Source organism: Penaeus chinensis, chromosome 4, assembly GCF_019202785.1.
Source record: "Penaeus chinensis breed Huanghai No. 1 chromosome 4, ASM1920278v2, whole genome shotgun sequence".
Classification (NCBI taxonomy): domain Eukaryota; kingdom Metazoa; phylum Arthropoda; class Malacostraca; order Decapoda; family Penaeidae; genus Penaeus; species Penaeus chinensis.
Window position 1 is genome coordinate 4,069,092 of NC_061822.1, and position 11,520 is coordinate 4,080,611.

The following is an 11,520-nucleotide window of genomic DNA, read 5'->3' on the forward strand; positions in this document are numbered from 1 at the left end:
AGTATCCATAATTCCAATTTTGACTTGTTACATTCCATGATAGGGTTATAAGCATTCGCTTTCCCTTGTTATTGTGATATAGAGGACGTGTTTTATATTATTCTCTTGCACACATTTCATTCATTCCCATCATTAGCTAGATGTCAGTGGCACTAACGAACCAATAGTATGAACAATAATTATAAGTGACTGAACCAAGAACTCGTTCGTACGTGGCACTTGTTATTCAATAGCACTAGTTATTCATTAGCACGAACAAAACTGAAATTAAACTTATCTAGAAATGGATTTAGCGGTATTGAAGCAGGAGGCTGCAGACCTGGGGTTGACTGATCCCCGTGATATTGCTAAGTATGTGCAGGACCAGCATCGAGACTTGCGGGCGGAGCGCAGAGAGCGGGAAGATCGCGAACGCGAGTTTGCGGCCGCCGAAGCGATACGGGAGCACGAAATTCGGATGGCAGAGCTAAATTTTAAGCATAAGATAGAAGTCCTTAAAGCTACGCCGCCCACGCCCGTGGCTCCTCCCAAAACGAAGTTGCCGATGTTTCCTGACGACGCAGACCAGGTCGAAGCTTATTTCCTCGTATTCGAAAGGGTCGCAGCCGATCACGGGTGGGACGAGAAGACGATGTTTCTGCAGCTCGTCACCCGCCTCCAGGGCCACAGCCTGGATGTTTATCACCGCACCGAAATCGAAGGTAATTTGACGTACAGCGAATTAAAGGAAGCTCTGCTGAGTGCTTACGCTATAAGCCTCGAGCAGGCCCGTTGCAGGTTCCAGGAAGCTCACCTTGACGAGCGGGAGACCTGCAAGCTTTTCATCATTCGTCTCTCTCATCTCTTTAAGACTTGGCATCGAAGGAGTAATTTACCTGACACCAAGGAAGGTATCCTGGAGCTCATTCTGGTTACGCAACTACTCGCTTCGCTGCCCAAGGGATTGCGAGCTCAGCTGAGAATGAACAAAGTTACTAGCCTGGCGGAGACCGCGGACATAGCGGATGGCTGGTTCTCTGCTTATGGCTACAACTATAGGGTGAAGAAAGAGGGCGAACGAAAGCAAGAGTCAAAGAAACCTGCTCTGAGAAGCGTCGGTGATCGCAGGGAGTCAAAATCTCCTGAAACTGCAAAAGCACAGCCGGGAGAACACAAGCACCAGCCTTTCAATATGCCACGGAAAGGGGGTGAAAAGAAGCCGTTCTACCAGTCCGGTCACTTGGCTACCGTGAACAGTGTCCCGGAAAAGGAGGAGCCCCAGGTACATCTGTCTGGCCTGGCACTTGGCCACCATGTACTCTGTGCATGCTCTCCTCTTCCCTTGCCTTCAGCAGCCAGCAAGAGATTGTCTACTGCAGAGGGCCTAGTCCAGGGTCGCAGAGCAATTATCATGCGAGACTCTGGCTCCACAGGATGTGTAGTTAAAAAAAGGTATGTAAAAAGAAAGGATTATACTGGCAAAACCGTTCGTGTTACAATGATTGATGGTTCACAAATAGTTGTCCGTGAGGCAAAGGTTTTCTGCCAGTCCCCTTATTTTACAGGCACTGTGACTGCTGCTGTTATGGATAACCCCGCCTTCGATTTTGTCCTGGGCAACGTGCCTGGAGCTGGCCTGGTCCCGGCGAAAGAGGTCCAGACGCAGACCCAGGTGGAAGGAGGCAAGGACGCGATGACACAAACTGCAGAGGAGAGTGAACCTACTGCACAAGATGTCCCCCTTATGTCAGAATCCCCTGGTGTTCGCGATGGACCAACCATATCTGCAGACATTATGGATCAGACCAGTGCTGCTGTCACTACGAGAGCTGCTGCACGTCGCTCTGAGATCAGTACACGACTGGCAAATCCACAAGGTCTGGAGGCACTACTAAAAGGCGAGGATATAGCTGAGCAGCAGAAAAATGATGCCACCCTCTCCAAACTACGTGAATATGCTGAGCAACGTCATGTTCGCCTCTACAAGGGAATAAAGATGGACTTTATATGGCAGAACAACAGACTTTACCGACGAACTACCTTGCCTCAGGGTGAGGTGAAGCTGCAGTTCGTTGTTCCAGCTGGATGTCGCCAACAAGTCTTCAAGTTGGGGCACCACTCGCTCCTCGGAGGTCACATGGGGGCAGCCAAAACTCTCGCCCGAATACAATCCACCATGTTCTGGCCTGGAATGGGAGCTGAAATCTTAAGACTCGGCCGTTCCTGTGACATATGTCAGAAGACAACGGACAAGGGACGCAATACTGCAGCACCTCTACAGCCACTTCCTGTGATTTCGGAACCGTTCTCTCGCGTGGCTGTCGATATTGTGGGTCCCATTACACCTTGTGCTGACGATAAATCGAAATACATCCTTACAGTCGTTGATTTTGCAACAAGATGGCCAGAAGCTGTTGCCCTGAAGAACATAGAAGCTGCCACGGTTGCAGAAGCTCTCTTCGATATGTTCTGCAGAATCGGCATACCCAAGGAAGTACTGAGCGACAGAGGTACACAGTTTACATCAGGCATGATGGAAGAGACCTGGAAGCTCCTTTCAGTAAAGGGCATGAGAACTACACCATACCACCCACAAGGAAATGGTCTTTGTGAGCGATTTAATGGCACACTAAAGAAGATGCTAAAACGTATGGCTGCAGACCAGCCGCGGGAATGGCCTCGTCTCTTGGCACCGCTGCTGTTTGCCTACAGAGAAGCCCCGCAAAGTTCCTTAAGATTCTCCCCATTTGAGTTGGTGTACGGTAGACCAGTAAGAGGCCCTTTGCAAGTTCTGAGGGAGCTGTGGGACAACACTGAGGATGACCCAGTAATCACCTCCTCTTATCAGTATGTTCTGGATCTGAGTGAACGCTTGCATTCTACGTGCGAACTCGCAAAAGAGGAGCTTTTGAAAAGCCAGGTCACTCAGAAGTCTTATTATGACAGGAAAGCCAAGTTTCGTACTCTTGATGAAGGAGATCAGTGCTTGATATTGCTACCTACGAGCACAAACAAGCTCCTAGCACAGTGGAGTGGACCTTATACTATTCTCAAACGAGTTTCAGACGTTAATTACATCGTAGGAATCGGCCACGAGAAGAAACGTTTCCACATAAACATGATAAAGAAATATTATCCAAGGTCCTCCCCTGTACCTCAGTCTAGCCATGCAACTCGTCAACAAGAAAAGAGTGACAATCGACGTTCAGTCAATGTTCGACGACGCTGCTCTTCTGAGAAAGGTGTTGATAACTCGAAAAGGTTTGGTTGTACGGCAACCGTAATACCTGAAGACTCTGGTTTCTGCCAGCCCTTGACTCCTGAGGCTGATTCGAGGGAAGGACCAGAGAGTATTATCATAAACCCGAAGCTAGAGGACCACCATAAGGCAGACCTCCATGAGATCATTCAGAAGTACCCTGAAATCTTCTCTGACCAACCCCGAGTTGCCAAGGTGGAAGAACATCGAATCGTCCTTCGTAATAAAGAGCCAGTGCGCACAAAGCCATATCCCATACCTCTGCGATATGTAGACTTGGTGATCAAAGAGATAAAGAAACTGGAAGCTATGGGCATTATTGAACCGTCCAAGAGTTCGTATTGTTCACCCATAGTTGTGGTTAAGAAGAAAGGAGGAGACATCAGGATCTGCGGGGATTACCGTCGCGTTAACGCAGCTACTCATTTCGAGGCGGAACCAATGTCTGATCAACGCATTATCTTCTCACGTTTATCTGCCTCTAAATATTTTACAAAACTGGACCTGACAAAAGGATTCTTCCAGATTCCTTTGCATCCAGAGAGCAGGAAGATAACAGCCTTCAAAACCCCCTGTGGACTGTATCAATACAAGGTGCTACCCTTTGGATTAACGAACTCCCCCTCAGTCTTCAATCGGTGCATGCGTCAAGTACTTGGAGATATTTCGGGAGTAGAAATTTTTATGGATGACGTACTCGTACATACATCGACTTTGGCTGAGCACCAGAAGCTTCTCGACGTAGTTTTCAGTAAATTATCTCTGCATCGAATGACCCTAAAGCCCAGCAAGTGTGAGATAGCCTTCACACGGACACACTTCCTTGGCCACACCGTTGGAGATGGCAAATGCGAGTGTCAGCAGGAGAAACTACACAAGATTCGCATGGCACCGCGACCCGTAAATCAACACCAGCTTCGTTCTTTCCTCGGCCTCGTTGGGTATTATCGGAGCTTCATCAAAAACTTTACGCAGATTGCTCTTCCACTTTTCAACCTCCTGAAGAAAGACTGCAGCATCAAGCTGGTGTGGGGTGCAGAGCAGGAGAAATCCTTCACTACACTAAAGGAAACCTTGTGCTCTGAACCTATTCTCCGACTTCCATCCAAAGATAAACCCTTTACTTTGCGGACGGATGCATCGGGAGAAGGTGTTGGAGCAATCCTTCTGCAAGAGTTTGATGGCATATTGTTCCCCGTAGCTTACCACAGCCGTAGACTCTCCAAAGCCGAATGCAATTATTCGACAGTTGAACGAGAGCTGTTAGCGGTTATAGAGGGGATTCACAAGTTTTATTATTACTTGTGTGGTGCTAAATTCACTCTGGAAACGGACCACATGCCTCTCTCTCAAATCAAGCGATCTAAGACCGCCAACGCGCGCTTGATGCGCTGGGCGCTCTACCTTCAACAATTTGAGTTCAATATCCGCTACATAAGAGGAACTGAGAACGTAGGAGCTGATCTACTCTCAAGGTTGGTCAGCGGAAGCAGCAGTGACCTTGAGGACAGCCGAGCTGAAATGTCTCGCAACCCAGGACCTCAACTACAATATCATGAAGCGGAGGTGGAGCATCGACTGCAGAAGAATCCTCATCCCTAATGAGGTGCCACCCAGAATAAAGAACTTTGATTCTAAAGGAAGTATTGTTCTAAATTCATTTTTTTTGTTCTTGAAACACAAACTTGAAATACATGGGATATAATCAACAAATTATTTATTAACTTGTTGCTAATATAATCATGATAGAAACTCAATTTTGTGCTTCCTGTTAAGGTGGAAGATAGAAATGTAAACCTCCTATAGATGTTATATGTATATTTCTCAACTTTCAGCTGAGGTGCGAAACCTGTACTTGGTTCCTGCACTTCCTCCACTTCAGAATCTAACCTTGAAGAAGAGAAGCTATCACTTCAAGTGGATTTCGTTTTCGTTTTAGTTAAATCAGCTAACAAGAATATATCTTTAGTTGAGCGTATACTTTTGGTGGGAGTAATGTCACGATAATTATATCTAATTAACGTAACCGCATATAGATAAATGTAATTCTCCTATATACAGAAGTATAAACACTAGCGAATGAGAGGTGTGACTGCTGAATGAAAGACTAGGTGGTGGTTCTGCTTGTTCACGTATGCAAATATTCCCGCTGCTATTGGTTGTAGCAGGTGTCTTAGGCCTAACATGCCGTGAGGTGAGGAGATCGCTGTTCACCACCGGCTGAAAAGGACGTGTTCTCGACTCTTGTTTTACCGCTAATTCCTTGGAAAGAAATCCAATCTAGAAGTTATGAACTAATTTAATTGATATTATCCTCTGATAACTTATATAAACAACATCGAAGTGCTAAACAGTTAAACTATGATAAAGAAACGTGCAGTGCGAAAATACGTGAGTGCGGACAGTAAAATGACTATTGTTGAAGTGACTGTGTTAGTGGTGCTGTGCTATAATCTAGGGTTAGGATTAACCTGTAATGCGGAAGGTGAGTGAGTGGGGTGAATGTGTAGGGCATCATCCATTGAACAATGTATTGTGTGCTAAGTGAATAAATAAATAATAAGTGAAGTTATTCAGTGCATTTTTGTTTCTACTTATTTCTGTCAGTGGCTCGCAGTTTCCCTTCTCAATAAACGAGAATAAAACTATAAAAAAAAGTAATATTATAGACCTTAAAGTAATAAATTAATAAGTAGTATTACAATCACACTAATCACATGGAAATTAAAATATGTATATAATTCATAATAATTTCATGAAACAAACGTTATTGCTCATGAAATAACTTATTACATCGAGTAAGTGATGGAAACTATACATTCATAACTAAATACTCGGAATATAAATAATTTGAGTAAAGTGTGACAATGGCGCCCAACGTGGGGCCACTGATATTTATTGAATAAGTAAAGTAAATGTGCTTGCATATAAGCAGACGGGAATCACGTCAGTATCCATAATTCCAATTTTGACTTGTTACATTCCATGATAGGGTTATAAGCATTCGCTTTCCCTTGTTATTGTGATATAGAGGACGTGTTTTATATTATTCTCTTGCACACATTTCATTCATTCCCATCATTAGCTAGATGTCAGTGGCACTAACGAACCAATAGTATGAACAATAATTATAAGTGACTGAACCAAGAACTCGTTCGTACGTGGCACTTGTTATTCAATAGCACTAGTTATTCATTAGCACGAACAAAACTGAAATTAAACTTATCTAGAAATGGATTTAGCGGTATTGAAGCAGGAGGCTGCAGACCTGGGGTTGACTGATCCCCGTGATATTGCTAAGTATGTGCAGGACCAGCATCGAGACTTGCGGGCGGAGCGCAGAGAGCGGGAAGATCGCGAACGCGAGTTTGCGGCCGCCGAAGCGATACGGGAGCACGAAATTCGGATGGCAGAGCTAAATTTTAAGCATAAGATAGAAGTCCTTAAAGCTACGCCGCCCACGCCCGTGGCTCCTCCCAAAACGAAGTTGCCGATGTTTCCTGACGACGCAGACCAGGTCGAAGCTTATTTCCTCGTATTCGAAAGGGTCGCAGCCGATCACGGGTGGGACGAGAAGACGATGTTTCTGCAGCTCGTCACCCGCCTCCAGGGCCACAGCCTGGATGTTTATCACCGCACCGAAATCGAAGGTAATTTGACGTACAGCGAATTAAAGGAAGCTCTGCTGAGTGCTTACGCTATAAGCCTCGAGCAGGCCCGTTGCAGGTTCCAGGAAGCTCACCTTGACGAGCGGGAGACCTGCAAGCTTTTCATCATTCGTCTCTCTCATCTCTTTAAGACTTGGCATCGAAGGAGTAATTTACCTGACACCAAGGAAGGTATCCTGGAGCTCATTCTGGTTACGCAACTACTCGCTTCGCTGCCCAAGGGATTGCGAGCTCAGCTGAGAATGAACAAAGTTACTAGCCTGGCGGAGACCGCGGACATAGCGGATGGCTGGTTCTCTGCTTATGGCTACAACTATAGGGTGAAGAAAGAGGGCGAACGAAAGCAAGAGTCAAAGAAACCTGCTCTGAGAAGCGTCGGTGATCGCAGGGAGTCAAAATCTCCTGAAACTGCAAAAGCACAGCCGGGAGAACACAAGCACCAGCCTTTCAATATGCCACGGAAAGGGGGTGAAAAGAAGCCGTTCTACCAGTCCGGTCACTTGGCTACCGTGAACAGTGTCCCGGAAAAGGAGGAGCCCCAGGTACATCTGTCTGGCCTGGCACTTGGCCACCATGTACTCTGTGCATGCTCTCCTCTTCCCTTGCCTTCAGCAGCCAGCAAGAGATTGTCTACTGCAGAGGGCCTAGTCCAGGGTCGCAGAGCAATTATCATGCGAGACTCTGGCTCCACAGGATGTGTAGTTAAAAAAAGGTATGTAAAAAGAAAGGATTATACTGGCAAAACCGTTCGTGTTACAATGATTGATGGTTCACAAATAGTTGTCCGTGAGGCAAAGGTTTTCTGCCAGTCCCCTTATTTTACAGGCACTGTGACTGCTGCTGTTATGGATAACCCCGCCTTCGATTTTGTCCTGGGCAACGTGCCTGGAGCTGGCCTGGTCCCGGCGAAAGAGGTCCAGACGCAGACCCAGGTGGAAGGAGGCAAGGACGCGATGACACAAACTGCAGAGGAGAGTGAACCTACTGCACAAGATGTCCCCCTTATGTCAGAATCCCCTGGTGTTCGCGATGGACCAACCATATCTGCAGACATTATGGATCAGACCAGTGCTGCTGTCACTACGAGAGCTGCTGCACGTCGCTCTGAGATCAGTACACGACTGGCAAATCCACAAGGTCTGGAGGCACTACTAAAAGGCGAGGATATAGCTGAGCAGCAGAAAAATGATGCCACCCTCTCCAAACTACGTGAATATGCTGAGCAACGTCATGTTCGCCTCTACAAGGGAATAAAGATGGACTTTATATGGCAGAACAACAGACTTTACCGACGAACTACCTTGCCTCAGGGTGAGGTGAAGCTGCAGTTCGTTGTTCCAGCTGGATGTCGCCAACAAGTCTTCAAGTTGGGGCACCACTCGCTCCTCGGAGGTCACATGGGGGCAGCCAAAACTCTCGCCCGAATACAATCCACCATGTTCTGGCCTGGAATGGGAGCTGAAATCTTAAGACTCGGCCGTTCCTGTGACATATGTCAGAAGACAACGGACAAGGGACGCAATACTGCAGCACCTCTACAGCCACTTCCTGTGATTTCGGAACCGTTTCTCTCGCGTGGCTGTCGATATTGTGGGTCCCATTACACCTTGTGCTGACGATAAATCGAAATACATCCTTACAGTCGTTGATTTTGCAACAAGATGGCCAGAAGCTGTTGCCCTGAAGAACATAGAAGCTGCCACGGTTGCAGAAGCTCTCTTCGATATGTTCTGCAGAATCGGCATACCCAAGGAAGTACTGAGCGACAGAGGTACACAGTTTACATCAGGCATGATGGAAGAGACCTGGAAGCTCCTTTCAGTAAAGGGCATGAGAACTACACCATACCACCCACAAGGAAATGGTCTTTGTGAGCGATTTAATGGCACACTAAAGAAGATGCTAAAACGTATGGCTGCAGACCAGCCGCGGGAATGGCCTCGTCTCTTGGCACCGCTGCTGTTTGCCTACAGAGAAGCCCCGCAAAGTTCCTTAAGATTCTCCCCATTTGAGTTGGTGTACGGTAGACCAGTAAGAGGCCCTTTGCAAGTTCTGAGGGAGCTGTGGGACAACACTGAGGATGACCCAGTAATCACCTCCTCTTATCAGTATGTTCTGGATCTGAGTGAACGCTTGCATTCTACGTGCGAACTCGCAAAAGAGGAGCTTTTGAAAAGCCAGGTCACTCAGAAGTCTTATTATGACAGGAAAGCCAAGTTTCGTACTCTTGATGAAGGAGATCAGTGCTTGATATTGCTACCTACGAGCACAAACAAGCTCCTAGCACAGTGGAGTGGACCTTATACTATTCTCAAACGAGTTTCAGACGTTAATTACATCGTAGGAATCGGCCACGAGAAGAAACGTTTCCACATAAACATGATAAAGAAATATTATCCAAGGTCCTCCCCTGTACCTCAGTCTAGCCATGCAACTCGTCAACAAGAAAAGAGTGACAATCGACGTTCAGTCAATGTTCGACGACGCTGCTCTTCTGAGAAAGGTGTTGATAACTCGAAAAGGTTTGGTTGTACGGCAACCGTAATACCTGAAGACTCTGGTTTCTGCCAGCCCTTGACTCCTGAGGCTGATTCGAGGGAAGGACCAGAGAGTATTATCATAAACCCGAAGCTAGAGGACCACCATAAGGCAGACCTCCATGAGATCATTCAGAAGTACCCTGAAATCTTCTCTGACCAACCCCGAGTTGCCAAGGTGGAAGAACATCGAATCGTCCTTCGTAATAAAGAGCCAGTGCGCACAAAGCCATATCCCATACCTCTGCGATATGTAGACTTGGTGATCAAAGAGATAAAGAAACTGGAAGCTATGGGCATTATTGAACCGTCCAAGAGTTCGTATTGTTCACCCATAGTTGTGGTTAAGAAGAAAGGAGGAGACATCAGGATCTGCGGGGATTACCGTCGCGTTAACGCAGCTACTCATTTCGAGGCGGAACCAATGTCTGATCAACGCATTATCTTCTCACGTTTATCTGCCTCTAAATATTTTACAAAACTGGACCTGACAAAAGGATTCTTCCAGATTCCTTTGCATCCAGAGAGCAGGAAGATAACAGCCTTCAAAACCCCCTGTGGACTGTATCAATACAAGGTGCTACCCTTTGGATTAACGAACTCCCCCTCAGTCTTCAATCGGTGCATGCGTCAAGTACTTGGAGATATTTCGGGAGTAGAAATTTTTATGGATGACGTACTCGTACATACATCGACTTTGGCTGAGCACCAGAAGCTTCTCGACGTAGTTTTCAGTAAATTATCTCTGCATCGAATGACCCTAAAGCCCAGCAAGTGTGAGATAGCCTTCACACGGACACACTTCCTTGGCCACACCGTTGGAGATGGCAAATGCGAGTGTCAGCAGGAGAAACTACACAAGATTCGCATGGCACCGCGACCCGTAAATCAACACCAGCTTCGTTCTTTCCTCGGCCTCGTTGGGTATTATCGGAGCTTCATCAAAAACTTTACGCAGATTGCTCTTCCACTTTTCAACCTCCTGAAGAAAGACTGCAGCATCAAGCTGGTGTGGGGTGCAGAGCAGGAGAAATCCTTCACTACACTAAAGGAAACCTTGTGCTCTGAACCTATTCTCCGACTTCCATCCAAAGATAAACCCTTTACTTTGCGGACGGATGCATCGGGAGAAGGTGTTGGAGCAATCCTTCTGCAAGAGTTTGATGGCATATTGTTCCCCGTAGCTTACCACAGCCGTAGACTCTCCAAAGCCGAATGCAATTATTCGACAGTTGAACGAGAGCTGTTAGCGGTTATAGAGGGGATTCACAAGTTTTATTATTACTTGTGTGGTGCTAAATTCACTCTGGAAACGGACCACATGCCTCTCTCTCAAATCAAGCGATCTAAGACCGCCAACGCGCGCTTGATGCGCTGGGCGCTCTACCTTCAACAATTTGAGTTCAATATCCGCTACATAAGAGGAACTGAGAACGTAGGAGCTGATCTACTCTCAAGGTTGGTCAGCGGAAGCAGCAGTGACCTTGAGGACAGCCGAGCTGAAATGTCTCGCAACCCAGGACCTCAACTACAATATCATGAAGCGGAGGTGGAGCATCGACTGCAGAAGAATCCTCATCCCTAATGAGGTGCCACCCAGAATAAAGAACTTTGATTCTAAAGGAAGTATTGTTCTAAATTCATTTTTTTTGTTCTTGAAACACAAACTTGAAATACATGGGATATAATCAACAAATTATTTATTAACTTGTTGCTAATATAATCATGATAGAAACTCAATTTTGTGCTTCCTGTTAAGGTGGAAGATAGAAATGTAAACCTCCTATAGATGTTATATGTATATTTCTCAACTTTCAGCTGAGGTGCGAAACCTGTACTTGGTTCCTGCACTTCCTCCACTTCAGAATCTAACCTTGAAGAAGAGAAGCTATCACTTCAAGTGGATTTCGTTTTCGTTTTAGTTAAATCAGCTAACAAGAATATATCTTTAGTTGAGCGTATACTTTTGGTGGGAGTAATGTCACGATAATTATATCTAATTAACGTAACCGCATATAGATAAATGTAATTCTCCTATATACAGAAGTATAAACACTAGCGAATGAGAGGTGTGACT

At 46.1% G+C, this 11,520-nt stretch overlaps 2 protein-coding genes across 2 annotated transcripts; both read left to right on the forward strand.

The window, feature by feature from the left end:
- Positions 1-283: 283 nt before the first annotated feature.
- LOC125025168 lies at positions 284-4,840 on the forward strand. Its single transcript, XM_047613145.1, has 2 exons — positions 284-4,507; positions 4,598-4,840. Exons 1-2 carry the CDS (start codon positions 284-286, stop codon positions 4,838-4,840), a joined length of 4,467 nt encoding a protein of 1,488 aa, XP_047469101.1.
- A 1,630-nt stretch (positions 4,841-6,470) lies between these two features.
- Positions 6,471-11,028, forward strand: LOC125025169. Its single transcript, XM_047613146.1, has 3 exons — positions 6,471-8,400; positions 8,549-10,695; positions 10,786-11,028. The coding sequence occupies exons 1-3, from the start codon at positions 6,471-6,473 to the stop codon at positions 11,026-11,028; spliced, it is 4,320 nt and encodes a 1,439-aa protein (XP_047469102.1).
- Positions 11,029-11,520: the final 492 nt, after the last annotated feature.

What these genes read in the sequence shown, in the direction of transcription:
- LOC125025169 (XM_047613146.1), top strand. Translation starts at nt 6,471, where the DNA reads ATGGATTTAGCGGTATTGAAGCAGGAGGCTGCAGACCTGGGGTTGACT. An exon ending in CGGCCGTTCCTGTGACATAT is followed by an intron (nt 8,401 to 8,548) that starts GTCAGAAGACAA and finishes ACATCCTTACAG; the next exon opens with TCGTTGATTTTGCAACAAGA. An exon ending in TTGAACGAGAGCTGTTAGCG is followed by an intron (nt 10,696 to 10,785) that starts GTTATAGAGGGG and finishes TCTCAAATCAAG; the next exon opens with CGATCTAAGACCGCCAACGC.
- LOC125025168 (XM_047613145.1), top strand. Translation starts at nt 284, where the DNA reads ATGGATTTAGCGGTATTGAAGCAGGAGGCTGCAGACCTGGGGTTGACT. An exon ending in TTGAACGAGAGCTGTTAGCG is followed by an intron (nt 4,508 to 4,597) that starts GTTATAGAGGGG and finishes TCTCAAATCAAG; the next exon opens with CGATCTAAGACCGCCAACGC.